Source organism: Octopus bimaculoides, chromosome 10 (assembly GCF_046866305.1).
Source record: "Octopus bimaculoides isolate indiv1 chromosome 10, ASM4686630v1, whole genome shotgun sequence".
NCBI classification, from domain to species: Eukaryota; Metazoa; Mollusca; class Cephalopoda; order Octopoda; family Octopodidae; genus Octopus; species Octopus bimaculoides.
In genome coordinates, this window is record NC_142937.1 from 51,652,642 (window position 1) to 51,671,387 (window position 18,746).

General features: G+C 39.7%; 1 protein-coding gene across 2 annotated transcripts in view; it reads left to right on the top strand.

Annotated features, from left to right (window-relative positions):
• LOC106878777 (general transcription factor 3C polypeptide 3) overlaps window positions 1-18,746 on the top strand; it is a 551,001-nt gene that overhangs the window by 280,847 nt on the left and 251,408 nt on the right. For both annotated transcript variants that reach the window (XM_089359125.1, XM_089359126.1), the window contains exon 15: window positions 1,330-1,358. In XM_089359125.1, the coding sequence (XP_089215251.1) occupies window positions 1,330-1,358 (29 nt within the window). The remainder of the gene's footprint in view (window positions 1-1,329; window positions 1,359-18,746) is intronic.

Here is an 18,746-nt window from a genome sequence, read left to right on the forward strand (position 1 = left end):
TTTGATACATGATACTTAAATAGTGGAGATATTATGTTGCTGCGGGCCCGAAATATGCAAGAAGTTAAAAAAAATTTTTTGACTAAAACACAACCTGGACCCTAAGTAAGGCATGTGTAAAATTTGAATGAAATTTGTTGTGTAGTTCTGGAGATTTAGGGATTAACACACACACACACACGCACACACGCACGCGCGCGCGCGCGCGCACACACACGCACACACACATACACACACACACACACACACACACACACACACACACACACACACACACACACACACACACACACACACACAGACAAACATTCTCATTTTTTTATATATATATATATATATATATATATATATATATATATAGATGACAACTGGGAATTTTTATGAAATTATCTACTTAGACAGACATGTGTCTGCAGCAAAGTTTCAGCCAAGCCAAAAGTAGCATAGTGGTAGAATGATAAGATTGATAGGGCAGTCAAGGCTAAGAGACAGGTTTGGAAAGATTGGAAGAATGGTGATAGCCAGGAGCTCTACTTAATGACAAGAAGGGAAGTTAGTTTTCAGGTTCAGCAGGCAAGTACAGTTGGTGCCATGAATAAACAAAATAGAATTGGTGGTTTGATTAGTTAAATCAGTTCAAAGAACAAAGGGTGCATAGTGCTGATACTTGGGTGTGGCATATTGAAATTGAGTGAAATGTACTGGTGAAAGAAAATTAAATTATTCTATGCGAGCTGGTTTTGGAAAATGCAGAAGAAAGAGTTTGAAAGATTGGTGGTTCAGTTTAAAATATGAGCAAAGGAAAAGAATGGTGTAATATGTGGACAATGTCAAATTTGGTTGATTTGGGTGTGGTATGATAGCCAAGAGCATTTTATATTTTGATTCTTTGAATATAATGATGACTTTGAAAAAAATTGAGTTTGGTATCATTAATGCAAGACAAGAAGTAATTGATAACTATTGATACTTGGCAGTATATTATCCTAGCAAAATTATGAAATGAGAATTTCCATCTAGAGTGATTCAAATTATTTTTCATTTTTAGTTGAAATGATTATTCATTTCAACTAAAAATGAATGGTTTCCTACTAAACAGTTATCTTAAGAAAAATATAAAGTGAGATACGTTCCAGAATATTAATTGACTTGTCCCATAATACCTATCAACTTATGTTATTGTTCAGTAGTTAACATTGTTCTAAATGATCAGTTCAAAATTTGTATTTGCAGTATCATATTAGAAATAAATGAAGAAATGTAAAAAATTTGTTTTTGTTTTTTTTATTTTGCAGTTTAAAAAATACTTTTATTTTCTTTCTTAATCAGGTTCATCAGATTCCAATCCACCTAAACGAGTAAGTCAGCATTTTACATTTTTATTTAAATGCACTAAAAGAGATACTTTTGTGCTTCATTATCCAAATTTAGAAATTACTTCTTACAGCTTGAGACAAATGTGTGCACAATAAGAGTACAAGTATATTTGCTATATTTTAAATTGGCATCACAGGTTACTTATTTGATAAATTCATTTGTTGGTTTAATGTACTATATATAAAGAGAAAGAGAGACATACTGGGTATTTATATATATTGGGTATTTGGGCTAAACTTGACAGTTTGCATAAAAAGAAAAGAAACCACTATCCTTTAGATCAAAAAATTTCACAGTACCTGCCATTAGCTTACACCACAGCCTCCAGACATCCCTTGATCTTAGCATCCAGTTTGACCTTACACGTGTGTGTGTGTGTGTGTATCATCATCATCGTTTAACGTCCGCTTTCCATGCTAGCATGGGTTGGACGATTTGACTGAGGACTGGTGAAACCGGATGGCAACACCAGGCTCCAGTCTGATTTGGCAGAGTTTCTACAGCTGGATGCCCTTCCTAACGCCAACCACTCAGAGAGTGTAGTGGGTGCTTTTACGTGTATATATATATATATATATATATATATATATATATACTCCTCCTATGTATATGTAAATGTGGTATATATATATGTGTGTGTGTACGTATGTGTGTATATATACATACATACATACATACATACATACATACATACATACAATATGTGACCGCGTGTGCATCGTTGTCGATTTTCTTTCTCTGTCTTCCCTTCTTTGGACTTTTCCTATATTTCTGATGAAGAGCTCCGCTCGAAATGTGAAATCCTCTTTCTTTTCTTTCCTTTCCTGAGCGTCCAATAACACTGTACTTATTCCATGTCCTCGCGTTGTTGTTTTTTCATGTTTTTTCTTGCTTGTTCATGTTTGGATTGACTATATATATATATATATATATATATATATATATATGATGAACTCTCCCGTTGGTTTCGACATATGAGGCTCCAACAACGTATTCTTTCTTTACGATCAACATATACCTGTTTAGGAGTGTCAGGAAAATTGTGAACCAGTGGCCTCTGCTTGACACCTCAAATTTGTTTAGGAGTAGGGCAAGATTGGCAGATTATTTCTGTTTTCTTGATGCTGATGGTCAAACCAAAGGCTTTACATGCAGCAGAAAACTGGTCTAGAAGTTCCTGAGCTTCTTCTAAAGAGGTTGCTACTAGTGCAGATTCATATGCAAAAAGTAGATCACAAATGATGCTGGTGCATAGCAGTGTCCTGGCTTTAAAACACTGATTATTGAATAGTGCACCACTTGTTTGAAACTGGAATTTGACATCACTTTGTTACCAAAAGCATACCTCAGCATCACTGAAAAGAAGAGTGCAAACAAAACAGGAGCCATAACACAACGTTGCTTTGTGCTGTTTGTAACAGTAAAGGAAGCCGATGATTCCCCGCCAGACACAACAGCAGCCTTCATTCCCTCATGAAAGATGATAACATTCAACATCTTGTTAGGTATACTAAGCTTTTTCAGAACTTTCCATAGTGATTGTCGGTTAACAGTGTCAAAAGCCTTAGTAAGGTCAACGAATATCAAGAACAGCTCTTGATTTTTCTCATGTACCTTCTCCATGACCTGTTGGAGAGAAAAGATTATGTTAATAGTGCCCATGACCAGAGCGAAATCTGCACTGTGATTATGGATTGATATCATTTACATGTTTGATGATCCTGTCAAGAATTAGTCAAGCAAGAATCTTACCAGCAATAGACAGAAGCAATATTCCACGATGATTATCACAGACACTTCTGTTTCCTTTGTTCTTATATAGATGTTGAATTGAAGCATCCTTGAAGTCCTGTGGTACACAGCCTACCTTCCAGATGTTTATGAAGAGGTCATGTAGTTTCTTAAAAAGCTTCTGTCCACCACGTTTGTAAATTTCAGGTGGGATAGCATCTCTGCCAGGTGCTTTACCAGAGGAGATCTGTTTAATAGAGTTTACTACTTCCAGGAAGGTTGGCTCCAGAGACAGTTCCAGTATTATAGTTTGCTGTAGAACAGACATTATGATGTCATCATTAGTGACTAAGGTGGAGTTAGTTCAACATGGCTTCCAAGTGATCTGTCAGATTTGTCAGTCAGCAATGTCTCTGTATTCAATGAAAAAATAGGAGTAACACTGTGCTCTTGAGGACCATGCACTTTCTTGAGGACCATACACTTTCTTGAGGCCATCATAAAAGGCTTTAGAATCCTTTCTGTCTGCAGTTTCCTGGAGTTCAGTAGCCTTGAAAGACCACCAAGCCTCCTTCAGCTGTCTCAGAGCATGTTGGACCTGGCCTCTGCATTTCTTGTAGGTATTCTCTTTTCTGGATGAGCTCTTATCATTTATCCAAGTTTGGTGAGAGCTGTACATTTTATTTATCGATTGTTGGACATCTGTGTTATTCTTGAACCAGTCTTGATGTTTACGAACAGGAAGACCAAGAGCCTCTACAGATGCAGAGTGCGTTGCATCATACAGAGCCTTCCAAGATGATTCTATGTCATCATTGATATCCACAGTGTTGAGTGCAGTGTCCAACTTGATAGATAGCTCAGCCTGCTTTTCAAGTTTTCAAAGGCAGAACATTAATGCACCTTAGGTACTGATGACTTTTGTAGTCTTGTGTGTTTCAGATGGAACATAGCCTTACTACAGAGAAGAGAATAGTCAGGAACATGTAATATTAAAGTCCTTAATATCTCATTTCTTAGTAATAACATAGTCGATGAGATGCCAATCCTTAGATGTAGGATGTATCCAGGTCATCTTACAACAACTTCACTGTTGAAAAAAAGTATTTGTGATGCTTAGACTGAATTTTCTGCAGATGGAGAGCATATGCTGACTGCTGGAGTTCATTCGACCTCACCATTGTGACCAAGTACTCCCTCCCATGCCTGATAGTAAGTACCAACACAAGCATTTAAGTCACCCATAAGGATAAGTTTATCCTTATGGTGATAACTGGAGATGACATCACGGAGTTGGTTGTAAAATTCATCCTTTTCCTGCTCATTGCTGACTATGGTTGGGGCATAGCAAGTGATAAGGGTAGCACAAGTGTTGTGATCAAGTTCTAATGTTAGTGTAATGATGCAATCAGAAATACCTCTGGGTAGAGAAAGAAGGGATCTTGCTATTTCTCTTTTGATGGCAAAACCAACACCAGCATGGCATGGCTCAGCTTCATTTCTCCCTCACCAGAAAAATATGTATCCACCTTTACTTTTTTCTAACTGTGATGATCCTGCAAGAAGAGTTTCACTGAGTGCAGCTATGTCAATTTTGTATTTCTTTAGTTCAAGGGCAACCAGTGCTGTTTTTTGTTCTGGAGCTGAGTGACTGTCTTGGAGAGTGTGCACATTCCAAGAGCCAAGGTTAATATTCTTAGATTTCTTCATGTTTCAACTAAGGTGAATAAGCAATGTTTGGGGCTCCTTTTCTCACCCCACCTCCTGTTGGGAAAAGCAGTGCCGTGTCTAAATAGACCTGCTTTGTCACCCTGGAGGACACAGACAGCACAGTTACTCACAAGCTCTGTGCTGGAATGGTCATCACTCAATGGTTGCCGGTGTGTAGAGATCCAGCAAGAGACTTCCAGTAATATCCTTTACCTGTCCCTGCCACTTTCACTCTCTTGCCAGAGGACTTTTGGAATTTTTCTTTTGGTTGAAACTATGCCGTATTGAATGAATAAATGTAAGTTGTCAGAAAACCCACACATATGATTTGATTTGAGTGTTGAAGGCTTGTGTAGAACCAGCTAGACTTGGAAGTGATGATAGCAAGAATATTGTGCACATATGTGCCACAGTACCAAGAACAACTTTTATCTCAGAGGTTTCCATCTCCTAGATGAGCCGCTATAAACAAACTGGATAGCCTAGTCTACCCTATGAGTTAGAGTTTGCTCCTTGTTAAGGAGACCCTCAGCAACCAAAGACCTGGTTCTATAACAGAGTTTCCCTCTCCTAGATGGGATGCCTTCACCATAGTTAAGGAGTCCCATCTTCCCCTTAATATATGGAATTAAATACACCAAGAAAAGTAATTATACACACGTATATATATTTGGATGGCCGTTAACTACTCATGAGTTCCTCTGCTCTTTATGACAAGTTTTATTTTTCGTCCTGCAGAGTGTCCAACTATCACTCTCCTCACCAAGCAAACGTGGTGGGGTTGCCAGTTTAGTCGCTGACGACCCGACCATGTAACAGGTTGTACTGGGTTACATGTTACCAGTAGCGAACAAGAGTGACTGATAGCACTTGAGAGTGACCTGACTTTTCTTTTTGATATGGGGGGGGGGGGGTATATATATTTATGTATATATCTATATATGTATGTGTGTGTATACACACACACACACACACACACACACACACATTTATAAAACAAATGATAGAGACAGGAAATGATATATACAAGAAACTTCATCAATAAAGTTCTATATTTAAGAGATGAGGAATTATGTACATTATTTACATAACTAGTCTAGTTATGTACATTATTTACATAACTATGTACATAACTAGTACATTATTTACATAACTAGTCACCTCATATTATGCCTAAAACCTTGCTTTATTTTTTTTGTATGCTATATGTTAAATAGTAGCTATATTTCATTACTGTATTTATTTTGAGATGCTCTGTGTTTCTTTCAATTAATTTTGAATATAACAAAGAATTTAGATAACTTAGTTATCATTATGCTAGTGTTAGGAGCATAAATTGTGACTGAGGTTTGGTGGAAAATTTTAATTCAAAACTTATGAAAACAAGACATTTGTACTACAGAGCCAGAGGCAGTTTCAGCTGGGTAGGTATCGAAAAGGTTAAGCAGTTCTAGTGAAAATGTGTTTTAGTCCCCACTTCATTTTGCTTGGGTTCTCACTTTATTTTATCTTGCTCATCTTACATCTAAAACCTCACTTTTTTCCATGCTACATGTTAAATAGTAGATATGTTCAGCAATCCTAATGAAAGTGTACTTTTTTCGCCTCTTCGCTTTATTTGGTTATTTTATATGGATTATACCTTTGACATGGGACAGCCATGCTGCTTAATCATTCATGACACCTGTTAGCTGTTTTGACCTCAGCACGAGGGTATATTGCTTCTGCTCCCTGTAAAATAGCTTCCTAAGGTCCTACCTCATATTTGTGATTCTAGTCATATGAAACAGATGTGTATAAAGAAGAAATGTTGAGATAAACAACTTTGTTTTTCCTTCCTAGCTGTAATTATCACCTCACTTCATATCACACATATTATCTATAAAGCCTCATTTATTTCCATGCTGTATGTTAACTAGTAAAGTTAAGTAATCCTAATTTTCAAATAAGCAGTTCCATTATTCTTTCCTAGCTTTAATTCTTAAAATATTTCATCTCGCTCTTATTCTGTCTAAAACCTCACTTTTTTCTATGTTATACATTAATTAATAGCTACATTAAGCAATTCTAGTGAAAATATGCTTTTTTTAAAAATGTTGTTTTGTTTGGATTCTCACATTAAATTATCTCACTCATATTATGTCTAAAACCTTGCCTTTTTCCATGCTATATGTCAAATAGTAGCTACATTAAGCAATCCTAGTGAAAATGTACTTTTTTTCCCCTTTTCACTTTGTTTGGATATTTTATGTGGCCTTATGTCTTAGGCTTAGGGCAGCTGTGCTGCTTGGTTGTTTGCCCACCACTTATACTAAAAGTCTCTTTCGTAAAACCTGCACCAGAAACCTATATGGAATGATCTCTCTCTCTCTCTCTCTCTCTCTCTCTCTCTCTCTCTCTCTCTCTCTCTCTCTCTTCTATCTAGTGGTCTACTCCCTGGTAAACTTAGATTGTGTGAGGCAAATGAATGAAGGTGAAGTAAATGCAGGTTTAAACCTATTTGAATTGAGGACATGTCTGGGAAATGTAATATGAGCTTTCTTTTCAGATGCAGAATGCTGTCCCCTATTCCTATATCCCCAGCTCACACCTGCCATACCTTAAAGTTGACATACTCAATGTAGACACATTGAGAGGTGGGTCTGGTGAGATTGTTAAGATGCTTGAATGAGGGACCAGCTATCTGAATTGACGGCAGCTTGATAGATAAAGCAATTATGGATATGAAGACAAGGAAATCCCCCAGTACATTAGGAATTACTGTTGAGATGCTTCAAATATCTAGCAGAGTGGGATATAGCTTAGTCACCTATATAGTTAATCATGTTGCCTACAAGTGAGTCACACCCAATGATTGGCGTAGCAGCATTATAGTTAGCAGCTAGACAGAAATAGTTACAGAGGAATGAAATTGTTGGACCAGATGATGAAAGTCACAGAAAGGCTCATAAGCTTAATTAATTGGGAAGTGAATTGGTCTAGATGAGATGCAGGTTGGATTTGTGCCAGGTAGAAGCATGACTGATGCTATCTTACTGGTTAGGCGACTGCAGGAGAAGTATTTAGCTTCTGTATTTGGCTTTTGTTGACATGGAGAAAGCTTATGAGAGGGTTCCCCACTCCCCTATCTGGTGGTCAATGCAGAAGCTAGGCATAGATGAGTGGTTAATGAGAGCTATACAAGCCACGTACAGCGACGCTGCTAGCAAGATGAAGGTTGGCAACAAGTATAGCAATGAATTCAGTGTTCAGTTAGGAGTTCACCAAGGATCAATTCTCAGCCTCCTATTGTTTATCTTCGTCCTCCAGGCCTTAACAGGGGAATTTGAGTCTGGCTGCCCCTGGGATCTCTTCTACACTGATGACCATTTTAGCTGTATCACTACCTGACCCAGAGAAGAAATTTCAGGTGTGGAAGCAGGGCCTGAAGTCTAAGGGTCTTAAAGTTAATGTAACAAAAACCAAAGTCCTAGTAAGTAGGAAAACACACAAATCCCTTCAGGAAGATGGCTCTGTTCAATATGTAGAAGTGTGTTGGTAGAAATTCTATAATTCTGCAAGATTTGGACACATGAAAGGTGTAGTGGTATCACAGGAAGGTAACAGAGAAAATAGTCTTTGTGTGTGGTAGATGTGTGGGTACAATCAGCACTAAAAATGTACTGACAATAGACTCACTCAACTGCTCAGTGGGGGTTGTTGGAAGTAGTAGATAGCTTCTGTTACCTAGGCAACCAAGTTAGCTGTGGTGGAGGAAGTTCTAAAAGTGTAGTTGCTAGAATACAAATAGACTGGGCACAGTTCAGGGAGTTTCTACATTTATTGGTAACTAAGAGTCTCTCCTTCAGAATGAAAGACAGGGCACCCAGCACTCTCTGTAGTGGTTGGTGTTAGGAAGAGCATCCAACTGTAGAGGTCATGTCATAACAAACAATTAGTCTCTAGCCAGCTCTTATCAAATCCATCCAACCCATGCCAGCATCGAAAACAGACATTAAATGATGATGTGTGTGTATATATATATATATATATATATATATACTCACACACACACACACACACACATATTTATTTATATAAGGGCATTACTATACATGAATGCCTCATGCTAAGTGGGACTCTAAGGTCGAAGTACCATAATAAACACATTTTTACACACACATATCTATATATCTGTATATATATACATATATATAATAAATTATATAATAAGGGTGGCTTATTAGCAAATATAACCTAAAGGTAAAATTAATAGAGGTCACAAAAGTGATGGAGGGTGCTTACTTATGCTAAAATAGGAGTTACATTAACCCCAAAGCCACTAAAGCACTATACTTAATGACTGACATAGGGAGGTAAGTCCCTAGGATATATAGCCATATCACGATTTCGAATTTTGGTGTAGACTACCTTAATTCTCATCAGTGGCTCTTAACACCTAGGGTTAAATTCAATTTCCTTTGTCAATCTTATAAGAAAAACCATTGAAAACATGTGCTGATTTTCAAAACAGTGAAAGTGTAAACAACAAATTAGAAAGGTGATTTATTAGCAATTAGAACCTGAAAGCAAAATTAATAGAGGTCACAAAAGTGATGGCGGGTACTGCCTAGCACTACTTATGCTAAGATAAGAGTTAAATTAACACTAAAATACTATACTTAATGACTGACAAAGAGAGGTTTTTCTTATAAGATTGACGAAGGAAGTTGAAATTAACACTGAGTGTTAAGAGCCGCTGATGAAAATTAAGGTGGTCTACACCAAAATTTGAAATTGCAATATGGTTATATACGCTAAGGACTTACCTCCCTTCGTCAGTCATTAAATATAGTACTTTAGTGGCTTTGGAGTTAATTTAACTGTTATTTTAGCATAAGCAGTGCTAGTCACCACCCTCTATCACTTTTGTGACCTCTATTAATTTTGCTTTTATATCTATATATATATATATATATATATTGTGTCTGAGGAGAGTTATTTTCTTTTTGTACCTTATAATTTAACACACTCACCAGTAAAATTTTCCCTTCCAAAATTTCTGGACAGAGTCAAGACTATTGAAAAGGTTGCAAGATGCAATGAAAATTTTAGGAAAATAAAAATAAGGAATAAATGGAAATTTTACCAGTGAGTGTGTTAAATTATAAGGCACAAAAAGAAAATGACTCTCCCCAGACACAACAGAATATGCTTCAATACACGAACTCACATAAAGAATCTTGCAAACCAAATCCAAGAATGAAATGTGTGTGTGTGTAGGAAAACTCAGCTGCGAATATTCCCTGTATTGTGTCTTTGTTTAAATTTCTCATCCATTAAGTTTTTGTCTAGTTTTCCATGCACTCTGCTTTCATCTAACTTTTTCTTCTTGTGTTCTTTCTGTTCAACCCTTGATACATACACACATACATACATACATACATACATACATATATATATATATATATATATGTTGTTGTACTTGGGGATGGTCATATTGCCAGTTTAGCCAATAAAAACACAAATGAAAATACAAAATGGCTGATAGTTAGCAAGGTGAGACACACATAAGAAAGAAGGAAACAAAGGACCACTGATGAGGTCACAGAAGTGTGACGAAAGAACTCTGGCCGAAATAAGATTAAGATTAATGTAATATAAAGCTGAAGCAAATTAATACCAAATATACAGTGCGTGTGTTTTTATTGGCTAAACTGGCAATATGACCATCCCCAAGTACAACAACATCTGTTTCAACACACGATTTCACATCAAAAATCTTGCAAAACAAATATATAGGAATACTTCTAGCGGAGAAATGGGTGGATAAGGTAATCGAGGTCGTTAGAGTAAGTGACAGAGTACTTAAGATCAGACTAGTGCTTCATCATAGATTAGCTACTGTCATCTCAGCCTATGCACCTCAACCGGGGCTACCAGATGGTCTGAAAGACCAATTCTATGACACCCTCTTGCAAACTACTTCGTCGACGAGTGACAGGGACCTTCTCTTTGTGGCTGGAGACTTCAACGGTCATGTCGGACGTCGTGCTGGAGGCTTCCATGGCATACATGGAGGCTATGGCTTCGGTTCCCGCAACGAGGAGGGAACCAGACTGCTGGAGTTCTGTGATGCAACCGATCTTATGGTCTGCAATACCAACTTCAGGAAACCTGCCAGTCACCTAGTCACCTACTGCTCCGGCAGACACTCTAGCCAAATCGACTACATCCTCGCCGGAAATAGGGAAAGAGGGCGGCTTATAAATGCCAAAACCTACCCTGGCGAAGAATGTACCCCACGACATAGATTAGTAGTTAGCGACTTTGGGATCAAGGCAAAATGGGTGCCCAGAATTAGACAGGCTTGGAGGAGAAGGGTGTGGAAGCTTAAAGACCCTGCAAACGGACAGAGACTTAGAGACAAGTTACTTGAAGCATTTAACAAAATAGAAGGGGATATAGCATCATACAACGTGGAAGACAATTGGAGATTTCTGCGGGACAACCTGTTGAAAGCCACCGACCAGATTTGTGGGTGGTGTAAGGTCCCCTCCCGACCCAGAGTAACGTGGTGGTGGAACAAGGAGGTAGACAGGGCTATTAGACAAAAGAAACAGGCTTGGAAGGACTGGAAGAACGGTGGTAGCAGGGAATTGTACCAATGTGCCAGAAGGGAGGCTAGGCAACAGGTTTATTTAGCCAGAGGGGAAGCAGATAAGGAAAGATTTGCCAATGTTCTGCGCCGTGAGGACCAAAGACTCGAGGTATTTCGTGTTGCAAAACAGTGTAGGAGAGAGAATAGTGATGTTGTAAGAGAGAAATGTGTTCGCATGGATGATGGTACGCTTGCATTAAATGAGGATGCAAAGAAAGAGGTCTGGAGATGCCACTACGATAGATTGCTTAATAAAGAGAATGAATGGGAGAAAGAGAGCCTGCCGTATGTCGACCCAATAGAGGGACCAGCTATCCGAGATGATAGTACCAGGGTAGATAAAGCAATTAAGAGTATGAAGACCGGGAAAGCCCCCGGCCCATCAAGAATCACTGCAGAGATGCTCAAAATATCTGGCAGTGTTGGCTATAGCCTAGTCACCCGTATTACGAACCAGGTGATACACGAAGGAGTCATACCCAATGACTGGTGTAGCAGCATCATAGTCAACTGCTACAAAGGTAAAGGTGACGCTTTAGATACAAATAATTACAGAGGCATCAAGCTGTTAGATCAGGTTATGAAAGTTACAGAGAGGGTCATAGCCCAACTAATTAGGGAGCGAATCAATTTAGATGAGATGCAGTTTGGGTTCGTGCCAGGTAAAAGCACTACTGATGCCTTATTTCTAGTGAGACAGTTGCAGGAGAAATACCTAGCTAAGGATAAACCTCTGTACCTGGCTTTCGTTGACATGGAGAAAGCCTTTGACAGGGTCTCCGATCCCTTATCTGGTGGTCAATGAGGAAACTTGGGATAGAAGAATGGTTAGTGAGAGCTGTGCGAGCCATGTACAGAGATGCTGCCAGTAAGGTGAGGGTTGGAAATGAGTACAGCAATGAATTCCGGGTAGAGGTAGGGGTTCACCAAGGTTCCGTCCTGAGTGCCCTCTTATTTATCATAGTCCCCCAGGCAATCACAGAGGAGTTCAAGACAGGTTGCCCCTGGGAGCTCCTCTATGCTGATGACCTTGCCCTAATTGCGGAGTCACTATCAGAACTAGAGGAGAAGTTTCAGGTGTGGAAGCAAGGTCTAGAATTGAAGGGCCTTAGAGTCAACCTAGCTAAAACCAAAATCCTAATAAGTAGGAAGGTAGATAAAACACAAACCCCTTCAGGTAGATGGCCCTGCTCAGTATGTAGAAAAGGAGTAGGTAGTAACTCTATAAGATGTACCCGGTTCAAGCTATGGACACATAAGAGGTGCAGCAACATCAAAGGCAGGTTAACTAGCAAGTTAGTTTTTGTTTGTGGCAGATGTTCAGGTGCAATAAAGACTGTAAACAAACAGGAAACAACTTCTATCTCATTCCAGGGTGAAAAACTAGAGGTAGTCGATAGCTTCCGCTATCTGGGCGACCAAGTTAGTAGTGGGGGTGGGTGCGCTGAAAGTGTAGCTGCTAGAATAAGAATAGCCTGGGCAAAGTTTAGAGAGCTCTTACCCCTGCTGGCGACAAAGGGACTCTCACTCAGAGTAAAAGGCAGACTGTATGACGCATGCGTACGAACAGCCATGCTACATGGCAGTGAAACATGGGCTGTAACTGCTGAGGACATACGTAAGCTCGCAAGGAATGAAGCCAGTATACTCCGTTGGATGTGTAATGTCAATGTGAATACCCGTCAGAGTGTAAGTATCTTGAGAGAAAAGCTGAACATTAGAAGCATCAGTTGTGGTGTGAAAGAGAGACGATTGCGCTGGTATGGACATGTGGTGAGAATGGATGAGGATAGCTGCGTGAAAAAGTGCCACACCCTAACAGTTGAGGGAACCCGTGGAAGAGGTAGGCCCAGGAAGACCTGGGCTGAGGTGGTGAGGCAAGACCTTCGTACATTGGGCCTCACCGAGGCGATAACTACTGACCGAGACCTTTGGAAATGTGCTGTGCGTGAGAAGACCCGGCAAGCCAAGTAAGATCATTGCCAGTGCCCCTGGACTGGTTCTTGTGCGGGTGGCACATGAGATGCACCATTTTGAGCGTGGCTGTTGCCAGTACCGCCTGACTGGCTCCCGTAGGATTTTCGAGCGAGATCGTTGCCAGTGCCCCTGGACTGGCTTGTGCGGGTGGCACATAAAAGACACCATTTCGAGCGTGGCCGTTTTCGTGCGGGTGACACGTAAAAGCACCCACTACACTCTCTGAGTGGTTGGCGTTAGGAAGGGCATCCAGCTGTAGAAACTCTGCCAAATTAGACTGGAGCCTGGTGTTGCCATCCGGTTTCACCAGTCCTCAGTCAAATCGTCCAACCCATGCTAGCATGGAAGGCGGATGTTAAACGATGATGATGATGATGATGATGATGATATATATATATATATATATATATATATATATATATATATATATATATATATATATATTATGTGGTAATGCTTGAACAATTAGAAAAGTACTTGATCAGCTAAGAGGATAAAGATAATTTTAAATGAAAACCACATATCTTGCAAATAGCTAACCAGAGTTTCGTGCTCAAAATAATAATTTACTCTGCTATTTATCAAGCTGATTTTTAAGATTACAAATTATAGAAATATTTATTATTTAACTATAATTTCTAGATTGCAACTAGGTGACTTACAATAAATTTCTTAAGTGATTAGATACTTTAATGACATTTCAATATATCATAAGTAAAAGTGTAAATTAGGAATAATGTTTTTTAGCTTCTAGTTTAAAGAAATAGTATCAAAATATCATACTTTGTTTTTGTTTCTCAACACATTACACATGCATGCACACAAATGCATTGAACAAATTTGCATTTACATATACATAAATAACAAGTTTTAAAAAATACATTGGTTACTGAAACACACATGTCTGAGTCTATCAAGGGTCAAAGAACACATTGGCATGTAGCTCCTTTCTATCAAATTCTTCTCCTGATGAAATACCCAATTAACAATATTTGATATGGAAATTTAATTCAATTTAATTTCTCAAATTGAATTAATTTCACATGGAAACAATTGTAGGTGAAATTGAGTTTGATATTGTTCAGAATTGTATCATGTTCTAATGAATTGATGTCTACACATCAGTTTCTCTATTTTCTTTTTCTCATACATGAAATATAGTATACCCATATCCATCAATTCAAAGCTAACATCTTTGGTTTTTCACTGATACACTGGATAAAACCTGGGAACTTGGATGCTGACATCCCTTTAAGAGGATTTATATCCTTGATCTAGTTATATTATATATATATTCATCATCGTCATCATCATCATCATCGTTCAACGATCACTTCCCATGCTGCCATGGGTTGGATGGCTTGATTGGGAATTGGCAAGACAGGAGGCTGCACCAGGCTCCAAACTGATCTGGCAAGGTTTCTACAGCTGGATGCCCTTCCTAATGCCAACCACTCTGAGAGTGTAGTGGGTGCTTTTTACATGCCACCAGCATGGGGTCAGTCAGCTGGCACTGGCATTAACCATGCTTGAATGGTGCTTTTTACATGCCACCAGCACAGAAGCCAGACAGGCGGCACTGGCATTGACCATGCTCAAATGGTGCTTAAAAGCAGCAGAAATATAGCAAAAACTCAGTTTCACGTTCCCATTCATCAGACAGTTTTGTTAAAATAGAATAAAGCATATTACTCTACCTCTGGTATTTGAGTACTCTTTTCTCCACCTTGATTCACATTTATGTGCTTACTCCGGTATATATATACACACACACACACACACACAGGTGGGCTGAGGAAAACAACATGCAGTTTTATTGCAGGAAAATTTCAGGCCCTATGCTGCCAGCACACAAAGCTAAATGACATGCAGACAGGATACACTGGCCCAGGAGGAGGAATTGAAATCCCTGAATCAAAATCAGTTCGGGACCTGGGCATTGACATGAGCAATGATGCATTTTTCCAAGTGCATATTACCAATTTGGTAATAAAATGCAGATGATTGGCTGGATGGATCCTCTGAACTTTCAAAACAAGAGAAAAGGAGACATTTATGATATTTTGGAGGACATACGTCCTTAGCCGCTTACACTGCTGGTCCCAACTATGGTCACCACACAATATAAAATCCATGGCAGAACTCATAGCACTCCAACGAAACTACACTAAGAAAATTGTATCCGTGCAACATATCAGCTACTGGGGAAGACTGAAAGAATTAAAACTCTTCTCCTTAGCATGAAGGCAGAAGAAATGTGCAGTGATATACATTTAGAAAATCCTAGAAAGCCTTGTACCAAACTTTGGCATTGGAAGTTACTCAAACTGCAGAGCGGGGTGCCATTGCATAGTGCCAAAGATCCTGGCATCGCCATTAAAATACAGGACCAGATACTGCAACAGCTTGGGCTTCAAGGGCCCACAGTTCTTTAATATCCTTCCAAAATGCCTGTGAGACCTTCATGGTGTGGATGTAAGTATCCTTAAAACAAAACTGGATCTCTTCCTGTTTAGGGTTCCAGACGAGCCTACTGCACGGCAGGAAACACAGATGAGAGCAGCAGCATTAGACTCCCTCATTGACCAAATGCCACATATCAGAGGAGGTTTCAAATAATGGCATAGCACAGTCAACGGTGGTGCTCCAGCATGAACACAGTTTTGAAGCTGAAACATTTTTACATAGTTTATATATATGTATTTCTTTTATTCTTTTATTTGCTTCAGTCATTTGCTGGAGCACCGCCTTTAGTTGAACAAATTCTTTTTTTTAAGCCTAGTACTTATTGTATCGGTCTCTTTGCCAAACCGCTAAGTTACAGGGACATAAAGGCACCAACATCGGTTGTCAAGTGATAGTGGGGGGACAAACACACACACACACACACACACACACACACACACACACACACACACATATATACGACTGGCTTCTTTCAGTTTCCGTCTACTAAATCCACTCACTAGGATTTGGTAAGCCCAAGGCTATAGTAGAAGACACTAGCCCAAGGTGCCACAAAGTGGGACTGAACCTGGAACCATGTGGTTGGTAAGCAAGCTACTTACCACACAGCCACCCCTGTGCTTGTATATATATATATTTTATATACATATATATATATATATATATATATATATATATTGTTACGCCACACGTGGACCTCCAAGAAAACTCGCGTGCGACGATGATGCTCAGTGAATCAGGAGTCCACGAAGCCCGTAGAGTCAGCAACAATAACAACAAAAGAAATAACACACACAATATGTTGCATAGTCAAACTAAATTTTTTTTAAAAACGAAAACAACATTCAATAACAATAGTTCCTTCAAAAACACACATTTCACATTTAACAACAAAATTCTTTTCAAACATTTAACATTACAAAGTTTCTTTTTTTTCCAATCATTTCACATCACAAAGTTCGTTTATCAAGAGTCACTTAACAATAAAGTTCTTTTGCTTCTTCCTTTTGCTTTTCTTTTCTTTTCCTTTCTTTTAACAACACAGTTAACAACTCAGCTCATTTTTTCTTTCTTTTCTTTTAACAACATTTAACGACACAGAGTTCTTTTTTCTTCTTTTCTTTTAAAAAACAAACATTTTACAATGCAAGTACACTTTCTTTAAAAATATAAACAAACATTTACCGCAACAAGTTCCTTTTTATTTTCAAATCTCCTATTACTTCGACAAGAACAAACCAACGCAGTCTACTACTACATAAACTTGCCAGCCGCAACAGTTCCATCTGTCTGTCTCTCTCTCACTGACTGCTCTGTCCATCTGGCTTCTCCCTGACTGGCCGTTTCACCGGCTGCTTCTCCTCAACTCCCCTCTCGTCCATCTAGCTATCCCGTATATATCAGGTAATCAACCAAAAAAAAGAGACATACCGTACGTAACAGTGCTGAGTTACTTTTTCATAGTTCCTATCTCCTTTAAACTCTTGGTGACCGGAGAGGGTCAGAGATCAAGTTCCTACGGCCATAAATAACCGTGCTCGTTGACAGGACAAAGGAAATACCAGTGTCCTAACAACTAGAACACCATTTCGAACCCAGCTCGCGGAAGAGGACATAACATTTTCTTTGGTTTTTTTCGGCGGTCGTATCACTACCCCTTCCCTAGACCTTTGTCGGCCTGACAAAAGCAAACAGCATTTCTAACTCCTTCCTCTCAAAATGCACACCCCTATGACGTCAATTTCCCGGAGCAGCAAAAGTTGGCTCTCTGATCAACTTGTCGCAGTTTGCGGTTCTCTCTCTCCGACTTTCTTAAGAAGTGGACCCAACCCCTGAAGGTGTGCTCCAGCTGAACTGGCCAGACCCATGGTACTTCCACAGACGGTTCGCATGCACAATTTTTAGAGAAGTCCTCCTGCCTCCTCGAATCCGGTACGTCATATCGGACAGGCGATTCATCACCGTATAAAGTCCTTCCCATGGACTCTGTAGCTTCGATGACTGCCCTCTTTTCCGCCGGGGGTTATGGAACCACACTTCATCACCCTCCTTAAAGTGGATCTCACTAGTCCTGGTGTCGTGTCGATGCTTCATCACTTCCTCCATTTCCCATTGCTGAACTGGGGCCATCCTCCGAGCTGGCTGCTTGATCGGGCGATAGCCGTCCGTGTCGATATGGTGCTCCACCAGGTCCGTGCAACCAAGGTCTAGATCTCCTGCAAAGAACACATCAGCATACCTCGCTAATAGCTTCCTCAACCACAACACCTGAGCACCATCTAAGCACTGGCGACTCCGTGCGAACAGATCCTGTAAATGCACAGGCAGATCACCACCTCCTTCAACTACTCTCCTGCAGTTAGGCAACTGACCTTGCTGCTGGTCCACTGCCTGGCACAGTCCCACAATTTGTCCTTTACAAATCTTCTGTGCCACTGTCGAAAAATTGGCTGCCACAATCAGCACTTCATCAGCTCCTGCTTCCACCAGTGTTCATCCGACCGTCACTTCAGCTTTCATCTTGCCTCGTCTGTCGGGCTCCACCAGCCCCAGACAGCCATCAAACGGGTCGCTCACATGACACTGGAGCAGCTTTTCCGACCTCGGTGGTATCACTGTTGTCTGTAGTGCTCTTACCTCGCTACTGGGCGTGGTCCGTTTTAACCACCTTAACAAGGACTGGTCTTCCCTGTACCGAAAGCTTCATAGAACGCAAGTCCAGCTGGCAAGCCATCGATCCCAAATAGTCCAATCCCAAAATGCACAGATCCTCCATCTCCACCACATAGACCGGAAGCACAACTTCTAGTCTGGCAATATCAATCTGGACATTAACCGATCCTCT